Source organism: Salvelinus alpinus, chromosome 7, assembly GCF_045679555.1.
Source record: "Salvelinus alpinus chromosome 7, SLU_Salpinus.1, whole genome shotgun sequence".
NCBI classification, from domain to species: Eukaryota; Metazoa; Chordata; class Actinopteri; order Salmoniformes; family Salmonidae; genus Salvelinus; species Salvelinus alpinus.
The window spans coordinates 59653369-59669998 of NC_092092.1; the positions used below are offsets into that span (position 1 = coordinate 59653369).

A 16630-nucleotide genomic window follows, 5' to 3' on the forward strand; every position below is an offset into this window, starting at 1 on the left:
TGAATTGAATAGAGAGAGAGAGAGAGCGACAGAGAGAGAGAGAGAGAGACAGAGAGAGACAGGGAGAGAGAGACATAGAGAGACAGGGAGAGAGAGACAGAGAGAGAGAGGGGGGGGGGGGGGGGCGGACGGACGGACGGAGAGAGAGAGAGAGAAAGACAGGGAGAAACAGACAGGGAGAGACAGACAGAGAGAGAGAGCGACAGGGAGAGAGAGACAGGGAGAGAGAGACAGAGACAGGGAGAGATAGAGAGTGGAAACTGTATTGGAACAGGTGTGAGTGACAGGTTGTCGTTCAAAAGGAGGTGGTGGATGGGGTCAGAGTGGACAAACTGGACACCCATCCCTGCCACCTGATCCTGGGTTAGAGTCTGGCCACCGTGTCCCTGACGTACCTGGCTGTAGACAGACTGTCATAGTCTGTGATTTCATGGTCCATTGTCTTGGTGATTACCTGGCGCTCCTCAGAGGAACTCAGTCCCAGACAAAGCTTTTACACAGAGAGCAATCTTCGCTGTTCCCTGCTTCAAAAACCTGGAAGATGGAAGGTGTGTGTGTGTGTGTGTGTGTGTGTGTGTGTGTGTGTGTGTGTGTGTGTGTGTGTGTGTGTGTGTGTGTGTGTGTGTGTGTGTGTGTGTGTGTGTGTGTGTGTGTGTGTGTGTGTGTGTGTGTGTGTGTGTGTGTGTGTGTGTGTGGGAGGGAGGGATCCAGCTGGAATGCAGCAGATGGAGGAGATACACAAAGGTAGAGTCAATAAAACTGACTCCTAAACACACACACCTCACAAACACACATTGGCACAGTCTCACACATAACTTGAAACACACAAACACACACACACGTTTTCTTCAGAAATGATTGCTTGGGACAATGCCTTAGATTAGCTTCAGATTTTTATTGAAAAACAGTTTTCAAAGCGCTGGCCGAACAATTGACATTGACGGCCAGCTACTGTGGAAGTCATGTCATTTCACCAAGACATTGTTTCATGGTTCACTGAATCACAGCCACACATAGCACTTTAATAATGTTTACGTCACTTTAATAATGTTTACGTCACTTTAATAATGTTTACGCCACTTTAATAATGTTTACGTCACTTTAATAATGTTTACATATTTTGCATTACTCATCTCATATGTATATACTGTATGATATCCTATTCTACTGTATCTAAGTCTATGCCCCTCTGACATTGCTCTCCCAATATTTATATATTCTTAATTCCATTCCTTTACTTTAGATTTGTGTGTATTGTTGTGAAATTGTTAGATATTACTGTTAGATATTACTGCACGGTTAAAGCTAGAAACACAAGCATTTCGCTACACCCTCAATAACACGTGTATGTGACAAATACAATTTGATGTGACACCCTTAGTGGACGTTGTGTCGAAGCCCATCACGATTCATAGCTGAGTTGACTCTCCTTTCCTCTACCACCTAATGTAATGTTTTATCGCTAGTTTTTGTCCCTGGTTTGAGTTGAGTCCCTAGTCAGGTGATGTTCTGTCTCTTTAGATGTGTTTTCTTGCTACGTCATTCAGAGTTTTTGTCTGTGTGTTACTGTAATATCAGGTGCCTCACTGGACAGCGCTATCAGGGAGACTGTAGAGTTCTCACTCACACACAGACATAACATTTAGACACACATCAGCTGTGTGATATATTGTACAATGAAGGAACACGCCAGCACACACCTGATAACGCTCTACAGTATATATCACACACACACACACACACACACACACACACACACACACACACACACACACACACACACACACACACACACACACACACACACACACACACACACACACACACACACACACACACACACACACACACACACTGTGATCTGATATCTCTCTCTGGCACACACACACACACACACACACACACACACACACACACACACACACACACACACACACACACACACACACACACACTGTGATCTGATATCTCTCTCTGGCACACACACACACACACACACACACACACACACACACACACACACACACACACACACACACACACACACACACACACACACACACACACACACACACACACACACACACACACACAGAGCTGATATTGTCTGTCCCTGTGGAGGTGCGGTGAATGGATGGAATTATATTCTCTATCTTTTCATTCTTTATCTGACTGTAACTGTATTATAGGGTTCCAGCAAAAACATCCCTTCCAACCAAAATCCACTGCTTGAATTTTAGATAAAAATGATCTGATCCCAGAAAAAATTTACAGACTTACAAAGAGGGAAAGATGTAGGAGGGCTATCTCTACCAAACTTTAAATTGTAATTCCAGGCACTAGCATATCGCCCCATCCTCAATTGGTTTAGATATGATTCTTCCGCCCCCTGACTGAATATGGAGAGATATGGTGTCTCCTATTGCCCTAGAAGATGTGCCACTGGTGCCACTGCACACCCAAGCTTGTTATTAGCTCTGGTCCAGGGTGTTACGGATACAAGCTCTGGTCCAGGGCGTTGAGCCAACTTTCGGACGTTCAAACTTCCTCCATATTAGCCAGTCCTCTGTAGGCAACTAGGTAGTATATAATTATGTCATTTAGTGAAGTAGGAATGATAGGCCTACTACTTATATCCTAAACACATTATAATGCACGTCATTTCATGATGCTAAGAGCTTCAAGCCAAGCCTCCATGTCCACCCCTCACTCGTTCTCTCCCCACCTGCAAAATTTCAGTCGCATCTCACGCCCTACACTTGTCTGTCCATTAGGTTGGCCCGTCTATAGCAAGCTGTTCCATCTGCATTGTTTGGTGGAGTCATTTAATGAGCTAAATGTAAAAATGATGGCGACTTCACAAGTCAAAAAAGGAACAGAAAGGAACTTTTTGGGGGTTTGAACCGGTTCAGAACTTTATTTTGCTGGTTGGCAGAGTGGAACGGAACGAAAACAATCATTTTGTTTCTAACCCCTGGTTTTCACTGATATATCCCTTAAACAACGTAAAGTACGCTTTGGTCCTTTTATTGCTCACACAATTTCTATTTGGCGCAAATTTTAAAAACAATGTAGCTGGGAATCAAAATAACATGCCTAGACTCCAATATTTCACAATAATACCTTGCGATCTGGAGGGCAGCCTTTTGCATCCCCCCAATGGTCCACATGTGGATTCCGTACCCTTGCCGATATCATGGACAGGAATGGTTTGAGAACAATTCTAAGATTTGAAAGACACAGTACCAGGTAACTCGTTTTATTTTAGAAATGTACAACTTAGGTCAACTATGCTGGCCTATGGAGTCTCTTGGAAACCCAACTACCGAACCGTCCAATAATGGGATTTATAAAGAAATTATCTGGGCTTCCGAAAGGACTAATCTCCATAATATATAAACAGCTTTTGGAAAGCTCATATTCTGAGCTAGCCATTAAACAAGTATGGTATACAGACCAACAACCGTTAAAACTGAACACAGAATATGGAAAAATATGACCATGGCATCCTGTAATCCGAACAATCAATTTATTAATTTCAAGTTTGTTCAAAGACTGTATTTAAAGCCAAATCAAAGTTTTACGATGAAATTGCCCCAACTGTTCACTGTGTCCCCTAAATCAGGTAGGCCCTGTTCTTCATAGGACATGGGAGTTCCCTGTAGTTAAATGCTTCTGGGACAAAGTTACAAAAGTCATTTCAAAGAGCTTCACATCCACTATGTTACTTAACGAGGATAACACCTTGAATTTCTGAATCAATCAGACACGATTACTGTTGGCTCTTAGATGGCAGTCACCTCATCACTCCCAATTCATCAGTGGATACAGTTATTATTAGAAGTTATAACATTTGAATTATCGACATCGAGAATGAATGGTGCTAGTCAAGGAACAATCGAGGTCTGGACAAATATACTTGAGTCTTGGATGGAGACATGTTGGCTGGGTGGGGTTGGGGGAATGGAATGGGATTTTCTTGTTTATTTTCCTTTACATACTAAATGGACTATTTCCTAAACACTGTAATATGAGCAAAATGAGCATTACTTTGTATTATGTATGTATATATACAGTACCAGTAAAAAGTTTGTACACACTGTCACGCCCTGACCTTAGTATTCTTTGTTTTCTTTATTATTTTGGTTAGGTCAGGGTGTGACGAGGGTGGTATGTGTGTTTTTGACTTGTCTAGGGGTTTTTGTATGTCTAGGTGTGTGTGTCTAGTCTAGACATATGTAGGTCTATGGTGGCCTAGATTGGTTCCCAATCAGAGGCAGCTGTTTATCGTTGTCTCTGATTGGGGATCCTATTTAGGTTGCCATTTTCCAGTTTGGTTTGTGGGTTATTGTCTATGTGATGTTGCATGTTTGCACTCAGTGTTATAGCGGTCACGGTAGTTTTGTATTGTTTGTTAAGTGTTCTTCATTGTCAAAAGGAAGAATGTATTCTAATCACGCTGCGCCTTGGTCTCCTCACTACGACGTTCGTGACACACGCCTACTCATTTAAGGGTTTTTCTTTACTTGGACTATTTTCTACAATGTAGAATAATAGTGAAGGCATCAAAACAATGAAATAACACATATGGAATCATGTAGTAACCAAAAAAGTGTTAAACAAATCAAAATAGATTTTACTTTAATGAATCTCAAATGATTCTTTAAAGTAGCCACCCTTTGCCTTGACAGCTTTGCACACTCTTGGCATTCTCTCAACCAGCTTCATGAGGTAGTCACCTGGAATGCATTTCAATTAACAGGTGTGCCTTGTTAAGAGTTAAATAGTGTGTTCTGACAAGGTAGGAGTGGTATACAGAATATAGCCCTATTTGGTAAAAGACCAAGTCCATATTATGGCAAGAACAGCTCAAATAAGTAAAGAAAAAATGGCAGTCCATCATTACTTTAAGACATGAAGGTCAGTCAATCGGGACTTCTTTTAAACGTTTCTTCAAGGGCAGTCGCAAAAACCATCAAGCGCAATGGTGAAACTGGCTCTCATGAGAACTGCCACAGGAACGGAAGACCCAGAGTTACCTCTGCTGCAGAGGATAAGTTAATTAGAGTTAATTAGAGTTAACTGCAACTCAGATTGCTGCCCAAATAAATGCTTCACAGAGTTCAAGTAACTGACACATCTCAACATCAACTGTGTGAATCAGGCCTTCATGGTCAAATTGCTACAAAGAAACCACTACTAAAGGACACCAATAATATGAAGAGACTTGCTTGGGCCAAGAAACATGAGCAATGGACATTAGACCAGTGTAAATCTGTCCTTTGGTCTGTTGAGTCCAAATTTGAGATTTTTGGTTCCACCGTGAAGCATGGAGGAGGAGGTGTGGGGGTGCTTTACTGGTGACACTGTTAGTGATTTATTTAGAATTCAAGGAACACTTAAACAGCATGGCTACCACAGCATTCTGCAGTGATACGCCATCCAATCTGGTTTGCTCTTAGTGGGACTATTATTTGTTTTTCAACATGACAATGACCCAAAACACACCTCCAGGCTGTGTGAGGGCTATTTGACCAAGAAGGAGAGTGATGGTGCTGCATCAGATGACCTGGCCTCCACAATCACCCGACCTCAACCCAATTGATATGGTTTGGGATGAGTTGTACCACAGATTGAAGGAAAAACAGCCAACAAGTGCTCAGCATATGTGGGAACTCCTTCAAGACTGTTGGAAAAGCATTCCAGGTGAAGCTGGTTAAGAGAATGCCATGGCAAAAGGTGTCTACTTTAAAGAATCTAAAATGTAAAATATATTTTGATTTGTTTAACACTTTTTTGGTTACCACATGATTCCATTTGTATTATTTCATAGTTTTGATGTCTTCACTATTATTCTACAATGTAGAAAATAGTACAAATAAAGAAAAACCCTTGAATAAGTAGGTGTGTCCAAAATGTTGACTGGTAATGCATATATATATTTTTCTTCTGAGTGGGTGCAACAGAAATAGATATATGGAAAATAGTAAATGGAAATGTGATAAAAACGAAATGTATGAAATTATATGAATTTGAAGATGTGACATGTAACCCACAAGAAAGTCTCTCAGTGTCACTCTGCCAAGCTCAACTCACAGGAAGTGAAGGTAGGCTGTGTGTGTAAGTGTGTGCGTGTGTGCATGAAAGAGTGTGTGCATAATCAGAAGTTGCAGCAGTTTTTGTCCCAGTTTAAATAGGAGTTACAGCAGAGGGGGTTGATTACCATACAACGCCAGTGACTGATGGGAAAACACTTCCTCTAGTGATCCAGATTCTCTAGGTTGGGAAAGTGTGTGTCTGTGTGTGTGTCTCTCTGATCCTGTGTAGAAGGTTTGTGTCTTACATTTGTATCATTAAGCATCCAGCTGAATGGATTCCTACAGTATTGCTGCAGTATGTAGCAGTATGTAATGCTAGCTATTTGGTCAGTGTGCTGTTGGAATGTTAATGTTCTTTAGCCTTCTGGAATATAAATGCCTTCTCAATCTGACTGTCTGGCATGCAAAGAATGGTGGCTTTTGATTGGCTCACTCGTTATGAGGCGTTTGAGGTTCGTTATTAAACTGTCAATTAGTTCTCATCCTCCTAGAGACCGTGTCAATCATGCAGAGACCCACACACATCCTGACAGAAAGTGAGTCAGTTGTTGTTAATTGGCCGAAAATATCTCGTTAGTGGTTGAGGCTGTGGATGAGAGAGTGGTTTTCCACAGCGGTCAGTTAGACTTCTCTGTATCGAACACGTCAGAGAGGATGGGAGAGGAAACAAGGATTTGAAATCACAGATCTGAGCCAGCATCAACCGTTAGTTAGCAGCACCATTCACTTATAATAAAGGCTTAGTATAGCCACTGTTTCCTGGCACAGTGGATTTTTGGCCATTTAAATAGAGCAGGGGGAAACTGCTGTGTGACTAATGTAGCATCTTATATCCTTCTTTACCCCCTATCTATTTATGGGTAAATAAAGATAGACTCCCGGGTGGCCTGTCGCACCAGCACATTGTTTGGTGTTAACCTTCAAGCCAAGATGAGATCTGGGATTTGCCTGCAGTATAGTGTGTGTGTGTGCGTTTATTTGTATGAGTGTGTACGTGCCTGTGTGTTTCTGTGTCCAAGCTTGCGTGTGCATCTGAGAGTGTGTGTGTCCCTGGTGACAGTGCTGGGTCTGATGTTATTGTCTCACCTGTCATATACTGGCTCAGGTGGAGCTCTGGCAGAATTAATGTCTCTCTCTCTCTCTCTCTCTCTCTCTCTCTCTCTCTCTCTCTCTCTCTCTCTCTCTCTCTCTCTCTATATATATATTTATATTTAGCAGACGTTATTGTGGGTGTAGCGATAAAGCTTGTGTTCCTAGCTCTAACAGTGCAGTAGTATCTTCTAGTGATCAATGAGAGATTGTAACGCACACACACACACACACACACACACACACACACACACACACACACACACACACACACACACACACACACACACACACACACACACAGAGCATGCAGTAAGATGGTGTGCCTGCTTGTGTTCCTATAGCAACAGGGAGGACAATAGAACTCAGCTGCTCCTGTGTGGTGTGTTGTTCTTCTACGGTCAAGTACAAGAAAAGATTGGTTTCATCAACATTGTGCTGACGTCATTTCACCCAACCTTATCATGTTGCATCAATGTGGCTATAAAATATAATACATTCATTTTTATTGAAATGACAGTGTGAGATTGACATTTCCCTGCCTTCCTGCCAGGGTGGAGCTATATACATATATACATAGACATATATACATCTTGAACAGAAAACATCAAACATGTCGTTATATACATGCATATACACAATCGGTGAAACTCTTAAAATGAATGATCAAGGAAAACATGTGTGCAAATAGTCTTAGTTCTTATATTTCATGAATCACTTACATTTTGTTCATTATGACGAAAATACTACATTTCTCAGAATGCATTAGTTTAACCCTGACGTTGACCCTGAGAACTTCAAAAGAAACCAAACAAATGACATGGTTGGTGGAAATATAATTGGCCATTCTAAGCACTAAGGTTAAAAGAGAATATGAACATTGTTTCCAGAGGAAATTGATATTCTTTGGTATCTGGAAGTGTGACAGATTCAATGTCAGATTCAATGAAACTCTCATGTTCTATGACTGAGTGGAATTTATTTGAGTTGCACTGAATTAAATTCTACTTCCTGTCACTCAAACGCAAATAAATATTATACATCCTGTGGGGTGTGGCCAATTCAATTCGAATTTCTTCTCATGAGTTGAATGGGAGTCAATTCCAAAATTGTGAATTGAGCCCAACCCTTCTTCCTGATAACGCTGGTGTGTGTGTGTGTGTGTGTGTGTGTGTGTGTGTGTGTGTGTGTGTGTGTGTGTGTGTGTGTGTGTGTGTGTGTGTGTGTGTGTGTGTGTGTGTGTGTGTGTGTGTGTGTGTGTGTGTGTGTGTGTGTGTGTGTGTGTGTGTGTGTGTGTGTGTGTTTGTGTCTAGTCTGCAGTGATGGGGACCTGCATAGCCTAGCATCCAGACTGAAGGACTGGTTCGGAGTTCTCCACCTCGACGCCAACCGAGACCTCAAATCCTCCGCCAACTCTGATTCAGCGGCAGGACGTGAGTCACACCATTATCTCTCTGTGTGTGTGTGTGTATATTTTTTTCCCCGTTTTTAATTGCACTGCCATTTGAAAGTCCATTGCTCTTTTCAGTTCTAATGAGGACTGTAGATGATGAGGACAGTGCTCCTATGTGCTCTACTAAATGTCAACATGTCTCACACTTCAAAAGTACAAACTCTCTCCATGCACATTACTCAGATTTTGGACTGAAAAGCCTGAAGACAAGAGTCACTGACTCAAGCAAAGACACGAGGCCCTGACTGAAGCCAAGACACGAGGCCCTGACTGAAGCCAAGACACAAGGGGCCTCCCGAGTGGCGCAGTAGTCTAAGGCACTGCATCGCAGTGCTAGCTGTGCCAATAGAGATCCTGGTTCGAATCCAGGCTCTGTCGCAGCCGGCAGCGACCGGGAAACCCATGGGGCGGCGCACAACTGGCCCAGCGTCATCTGGGTTAGGGGAGGGTTTGGCCGGCAGGGATGTTCTTGTCCCATCGCCCACTAGCAACTCCTGTGGCAGGCCAGGTGCAATGCACGCTGACACAGTCGCCAAGTGTACGGTGTTTCCTCCAACACATTGTTGCGGTTGGCTTCCGGGTGAAGCGGGCATTGTGTCAAGAAGCAGTTGGGTTGTGTTTTGGAGGACACATGGCTCTCGACCTTCGCCTCTCCCAAGTCTGTACGGGAGTTGCAGCGATGAGACAAGACTGTAAACTCCAATTGGATACCACGTAATTGGGGAGAAAAAGTTTTTTTGTAATGTAAAAAAATAAGACACAAGGCCCTGACTGAAGCCAAGACAAGAGGCCCTGACTGAAGCCAAGACAAGAGGCCCTGACTGAAGCCAATACAAGAGGCCCTGACTGAAGCCAATACAAGAGGCCCTGACTGAAGCCAAGACAAGAGGCCCTGACTGAAGCCAATACAAGAGGCCCTGACTGAAGCCAATACAAGAGGCCCTGACTGAAGCCAAGACAAGAGGCCCTGACTGAAGCCAAGACAAGAGGCCCTGACTGAAGCCAAGACAAGTGGCCCTGACTGAAGCCAATACAAGAGGCCCTGACTTTAGCCAAGACAAGAGGCCCTGACTGAAGCCAAGACAAGAGGCCCTGACTGAAGCCAAGACAAGAGGCCCTGACTGAAGCCAAGACAAGAGGCCCTGACTGAAGCCAAGACAAGAGGCCCTGACTGAAGCCAAGACAAGAGGCCCTGACTGAAGCAAAACAAGAGGCCCTGACTGAAGCCAAGACAAGAGGCCCTGACTGAAGCCAAGACAAGAGGCCCTGTAATGAGCCCCTCAAATAGGACCAAAAAGTTTCTAAACGCAGAGGCCCAACATTGCGATACTTGTGGGAACGCTTCGCAAAGCATTCTCAACAGACCAGACAGGTGTTTGGGAAGTCAATGGGAGAAGTAAACAATAATTAAGCAGTTGGGTTGTGTTTTGGAGGACACATGGCTCTCGACCTTCGCCTCTCCCAAGTCTGTACGGGAGTTGCAGCGATGAGACAAGACTGTAAACTCCAATTGGATACCACGTAATTGGGGAGAAAAAGTTTTTTTTTAATGTAAAAAAATACGACACAAGGCCCTGACTGAAGCCAAGACAAGAGGCCCTGACTGAAGCCAAGACAAGAGGCCCTGACTGAAGCCAAGACAAGAGGCCCTGACTGAAGCCAAGACAAGAGGCCCTGACTGAAGCAAAACAAGAGGCCCTGACTGAAGCCAAGACAAGAGGCCCTGACTGAAGCCAAGACAAGAGGCCCTGTAATGAGCCCCTCAAATAGGACCAAAAAGTTTCTAAACGCAGAGGCCCAACATTGCGATACTTGTGGGAACGCTTCGCAAAGCATTCTCAACAGACCAGACAGGTGTTTGGGAAGTCAATGGGAGAAGTAAACAATAATTAAGCAGTTGGGTTGTGTTTTGGAGGACACATGGCTCTCGACCTTCGCCTCTCCCAAGTCTGTACGGGAGTTGCAGCGATGAGACAAGACTGTAAACTCCAATTGGATACCACGTAATTGGGGAGAAAAAGTTTTTTTTTTATGTAAAAAAATAAGACACAAGGCCCTGACTGAAGCCAAGACAAGAGGCCCTGACTGAAGCCAAGACAAGAGGCCCTGACTGAAGCCAAGACAAGAGGCCCTGACTGAAGCCAAGACAAGAGGCCCTGACTGAAGCCAAGACAAGAGGCCCTGACTGAAGCAAAACAAGAGGCCCTGACTGAAGCCAAGACAAGAGGCCCTGACTGAAGCCAAGACAAGAGGCCCTGTAATGAGCCCCTCAAATAGGACCAAAAAGTTTCTAAACGCAGAGGCCCAACATTGCGATACTTGTGGGAACGCTTCGCAAAGCATTCTCAACAGACCAGACAGGTGTTTGGGAAGTCAATGGGAGAAGTAAACAATAATTATTTAGTTGTTAATTTTCTCCAAATCTAAAGGCACAACGTAGATTGGAGCCAATGTCTGAAGTAGCTGAATATGTTATTACTCCAATTCTATTGGTTTCTAGGAATCTTCATACTTTACTGTCTTTGCTAAAACAGACAGACAGACACACACACACACACACAAACACAAATGTCCTCAAACTACCCTCCCTCCCCCCACCCCACCCGACATACACACTAACCTCCCCCTCTCCACTACCACAGGTTTTGACACCAGTATCTTGCCCATCTGTAAGGACTCTCTGGGTTGGATGTTCAACAAGCTGGACATGAACTATGACCTCCTGCTGGACCAATCAGAGCTCAGCGCCATCTACCTGGACAAGTATGAGCTGTGTATGAAGCCCCTGTTCAACTCCTGCGACTCTTTCAAGGATGGGAAACTGTCCAACAACGAGTGGTGCTACTGCTTCCAGAAACCTGATGGTGAGAGAGATGGAGGATTGAAGAGAGAGATGGAGGGGTGAAGGGAGAGATGGAGGATTGAAGAGAGAGATGGAGGGGTGAAGGGAGAGATGGAGGGGTGAAGGGAGGGCAGGCAATGACAAAAGGGAAGGCACTAAAAGGGAAGGCAGTAAAAAAGAAGGGATAGAGTGCATGGAGGGAGAAGGGATGGGAGAAGTAGAACAGCAAAAAAATAAAGAGAGGTGCGTGTGTGTGATGGAGAAGGTTCATTTGAACTGTTCTGTATGTCTTTCTCCAGGTCTGCCCTGCCAGAATGAGATGAACAGGAGTCAGGGTCGGAGGAACACTGTCATAGGTCAGTCTGCTGGAGTAACAGCTGTCAATCACTCCTCTGCCAAATGACAGTTTATTTTGTATATATATATATATATATATATATATATATATATATATATACATATATATATATATATATATATATATATATATATATATATATATATATATATATATATATATATATGTATATATATTTTACACTGCATAAGGAAATTAAGCTACATATTTAGCCGTAATACATCACTCAGCTGACAACAACACAAAATATCAATAGCACACACACCCTGACATTTTATCTAAAAGTCCCCCGCCCCTAACCCCTTCAAACCCTCAGCCAAACGGCCATCAATAATCGTGCGTAATAGTGTTATAACTCACGACAAAAGACACTTTGAGAAATGGTCTTTCACTGGGTCACAAAAAAATGAAAAATGATGTTAACGTGTGTGTGTGTGTGTGTGTGTGTGTGTGTGTGTGTGTGTGTGTGTGTGTGTGTGTGTGTGTGTGTGTGTGTGTGTGTGTGTGTGTGTGTGTGTGTGTGTGTGTGTGTGTGTGTGTGTGTGTGTGTGTGTGTGTGTGTGTGTGTGCTGTTATTGAAAGTGCCTGGTCCCCTTTAAGCAGGATGTATGACTGTTGTCAGAGCCTAGGTTCTAGTAATTGATTGTTTGCCTCAGCCTCTGCATACACAAAACCTACAGAGACATGACCATGAGCACATTGGAGATGGAGTGAGTTTTTAGTAAATCTGGTTTTATTACAGGATTGTTTAGAATTGTGTTTTTCTTCTTTATTTCACTCATCTGTCTGTCTGTCTGTCTGTCTGTCTCTCTCTCTCTCTCTCTCTCTCTCTCTCTCTCTCTCTCTCTCTCTCTCTCTCTCTCTCTCTCTCTCTCTCTCTCTCGTCGGAGTGCATGCTGGGAGTGAGTCGTCAAGCAGGAGTGATTGTGAGAGCGAATGTAATTTTCTTTTCACTCTATTGGGTTTGGTATGTATATATATATATATATTGATTAGTTTAGTTGTTTTAAGGGTATATTGTTTAACTATCATTAAGCACGTATAAGGGTGGTGGGATCGTTGAGGTTGTTTGTTTGTTTTTTCGCGAGGGCACAACCAGCGGGTGGGGCTGGTTGAAATGGCCACTCGCGGAAGTGTAGAGTTTGAAAAACTTAGTAGGAGAAATGGAGTAAAGATTCCAGCGTCGGCAGGGTGTTCAGTAGAAGAATGTAGCCTGGCTGTAGGTGCTATCATTGGGTATGATAGCATCAAATCAGCCTCAAGGATGAATAGCGCTGTAGTGATCTTCTTAGATTCTATTGAAAAGGTGAATAAAATAGTCGAGACGGGTGTTGTGTTGCGGGAGACACAGACGCAGGTATTTCCGCTTATGAATCCGGCGAAAAAAGTGATACTTTCTAACGTACCACCTTTTGTTAGAGATGAAGTGTTGGAACGAGAGTTATCTCGTCATGGTCAAATCGTATCTACAATAAAGAAAGTTCTTTTTGGATGCAAATCTCCGTTGCTGAAACATGTCGTGTCACATAGGAGACAAGTGCATATGATTTTAAAAAAGGACGTAGATGAACTGAATTTAGCGTTCAGTTTTAAGATTGATGGATTTGATTATGTATTTTACGCTTCGACTGAATCAATGAAATGCTTTGGATGTGGAAAAGAGGGGCATTTGGTGCGCAGTTGTCCCGAGAATGAGCGCGCTGAGACCGGTAGTGGGTATAGTGCTGGTGCAAATAACGCACCATCGCGAAGGTATGAAAATGCTAAGGGTGCAGGGGAAGGGAGAAGGTGGGCAGATGTGGTTGGAAAAGTAGGAGAAGAAGGCATTGTGGATAAGGTGGAAATCGTGGTAGATCAGAACAAAGAGGGAGGGGAAACAGGTGGTGAGATTGCGACTGCCGTCGCTGAGGTGGTGCTGGAAAATGAAATTGGAGGGCAAGAGGAGATTGAAATAACGGAAAAAGAAGCAGATGTTTTCAAAATACCTAGGAGTAAAAGGAAGAACGTAAGGGGGGGTGAAGGGTCTAGTTCTAAGAGAAAGGTAGAGAGTGATAAATCAGTTGGAGATGAACAAGTGGTAGAGATGGTGGAGTTTTCTTCTGGGGAGGATAGCGAGAGTGAGTCTTCTGACGCGTCACAACAATGTAGCGAGACAAATGGGATAGAAGGGAGATATGGAATTGAGAAGATACGTCAATTTCTGAAGTTGACAAAAGGGAAGAAATATATGCAGGATTACAATGTAACTGATTTTTTCCCTGAAAGTGAATTGTTTATTGAATCAGCAAAGTTTCTGATGTCAAAAATTACAGGAGGAGGGTTGAAAAGCCCTGAAATTGCTAGACTCAAGAAAGTGGTCACGAGAGTGATAAGTGATGTAAATTCGAAAGAAAATGAAAGAGTTCAGTTGCAGTTTTAACTCTGTAAAGAGATGTGGTGGCTGTATCATCATCTGTATATTTTTTTCATCCATGAGCAGTTTTAAGATTTCTTCTTTAAACGTAAATGGGGCAAGAGATGGTAAAAAAAGAGCCATGGTGTATGAGTTAATTAGGGGAAAGGGAAGTGACATAATTTTTCTACAAGAAACGCATAGTAATTTGGAAAATGAAGTCATGTGGCAACAGGAGTGGGGTGGGACAGTGGTGTGTAGTCATAAAAACTCAAAAAGTGGGGGTGTGGCTATCTTGTTCTCAAAAGGGTTTTTGCCTTTGTCTTATGAGATTGAGGAGATAGTTGAGGGGAGGTTATTAAAAGTTAGAGCAAGGTATGAAAACATCACTATGTGTCTGATAAATGTATATGCCCCAGTGGTGACAGTTGAGAGGGTATGTTTTTTAGAGACATTATCAAATACCATTGAGAAATGTAATAAAGAGGATTATTTATTTATTGCTGGGGATTTCAACTGCACAGTCAGCGATTTAGATAGAAATCACCAAGAACCTCATATAGCCTCAAGGACTTTTTTAAAACGCCTTATTGTAACACATGAATTGTGTGATATTTGGCGGAGTCAACATGGAGGAACAAGGCAGTACACCTGGGCGCATGTGAGAGAGAACATCATTTCTATGGCTAGGTTAGATAGGTTTTATTGTTTTGAGCATCAATCTCAGGTTTGTAAATCAAGTGTGATAACCCCAGTGGGATTTTCTGATCATTGTTTAATAACAGAGGTGGTGTTCATTAATGATGTAAAACCCAAAAGTGCATACTGGCATTTTAATACAACTTTATTGAGTGATGCTCATTTCAGGAAATGTTTCAGTTTTTTGTGGGAGAGGTGGAGGTCTCAAAAGGCCAGTTTTATATCACTTCAACAGTGGTGGGATATAGGGAAAATCCAGATTCAACAATTCTGTAATCAATACACGAGGAATGTCACCAAGGATATCACCAGATCAATGAAAGCCTTAGAGGTTGAAATAGTGGAACTCATGACGTTGGTTGAGACCACAGGAGATCGAGGCCATACTCAGGCCCTCAAGAGGAGAAAAGCTGCATTGGCAGACCTGCTGGGTATCAGAGCACAGGGGGCATTGGTGAGAAGTAAGTTTCAGGGAATATCTGAAATGGATGCCTCATCCAAGTTTTTCTTTGGTTTAGAGAAAAAGAATGGACAAAGAAAAATTATTCATTGTCTCAAATCAGCTGTTGGACAAGAGCTCACTAGCCCGAGTGAAATTAGAAAGAGGGCAGTAGAGTTCTATGCTGAGCTCTATAAGTGTGAGTACAAAGAGGATAAAACAGTGACACAACAGTTCTTTGATGGGCTCCCAAAGGTGGCTGCAGAAGCTCAGGTTGAGCTGGAGCAACCATTGTCTTTGCAGGAGTTATACACTGCATTAAAAGGCATGGAAAATGGAAGGGCACCAGGCATTGATGGGCTTCCCGTTGACTTTTTTAAGTCTTTTTGGGCTATGTTGGGAGAGGATTGGCTAGCAGTAGTTAATGATAGTTTAACCGGAGGGTTACTACCAATAAGCTGCAGAAGGGCTGTCCTCACCCTATTGCCCAAAAAGGGTGACCCTAGGGAGGTGAAGAACTGGAGGCCGGTGGCTTTATTGTGCACTGATTATAAGATATTGTCAAAGGCTTTGTCCAACAGGCTGAGGGAGGTGATGGGGCAAATCATACATACGGACCAGTCCTACTGTGTTCCTGGCAGGCAGATAGGGGATAACATTTCTCTGATTCGTGATTTTTTGGACGTCTCTAAGGCTATTGGGTTGGATGCTGGTCTAATTTCAATTGATCAGGAAAAGGCATTTGACCGAGTTGAACATAAATATTTATGGCACACGCTTGAGGCGTTTGGGTTCAGCTCGGGTTTTATTGCCATGATAAAGGTGATATATGGTGACATTGAAAGTGTATTGAAAGTTAACGGTGGTTTGAGTGCTCCTTTTAAAGTGTGTAGAGGTATTCGGCAGGGATGTTCTTTGTCAGGGATGTTGTATGCCATTGCTATAGAGCCACTACTAAATAGCATTAGAAGTCGCATTGAAGGGGTGTACCTTTCAGAGGATATTCCTCCTATTCGTCTCTCAGCCTATGCTGATGATGTAGTTGTGTTAGTGAAAAATCAAGCGGAGGTGGATAGTTTGAGTATAATGGTTGATCGTTTTAGGGGAATATCCTCTGCAAAGGTAAATTGGGAAAAGAGTTGTGCTTTACAGATTGGGAAATGGGCTGGAGGGATCATGGCTTTGCCAGGGGGGCTAGAATGGTGTAAGGGAGGTTTTAAGTATCTTGGAGTGTACCTAGGAGATGAGGGGACTATGGAA

At 43.0% G+C, this 16630-nt stretch overlaps 1 protein-coding gene across 1 annotated transcript in view; it reads left to right on the forward strand.

Annotated features, from left to right (window-relative positions):
- Window positions 1-16630, forward strand: part of LOC139581361 (testican-1-like) — a 493855-nt gene that overhangs the window by 463075 nt on the left and 14150 nt on the right. Inside the window, exons 8-10 of the mRNA XM_071411024.1 lie at window positions 8501-8620; window positions 11283-11504; window positions 11782-11838. Coding sequence (XP_071267125.1) covers window positions 8501-8620; window positions 11283-11504; window positions 11782-11838 — 399 coding nt within the window. The remainder of the gene's footprint in view (window positions 1-8500; window positions 8621-11282; window positions 11505-11781; window positions 11839-16630) is intronic.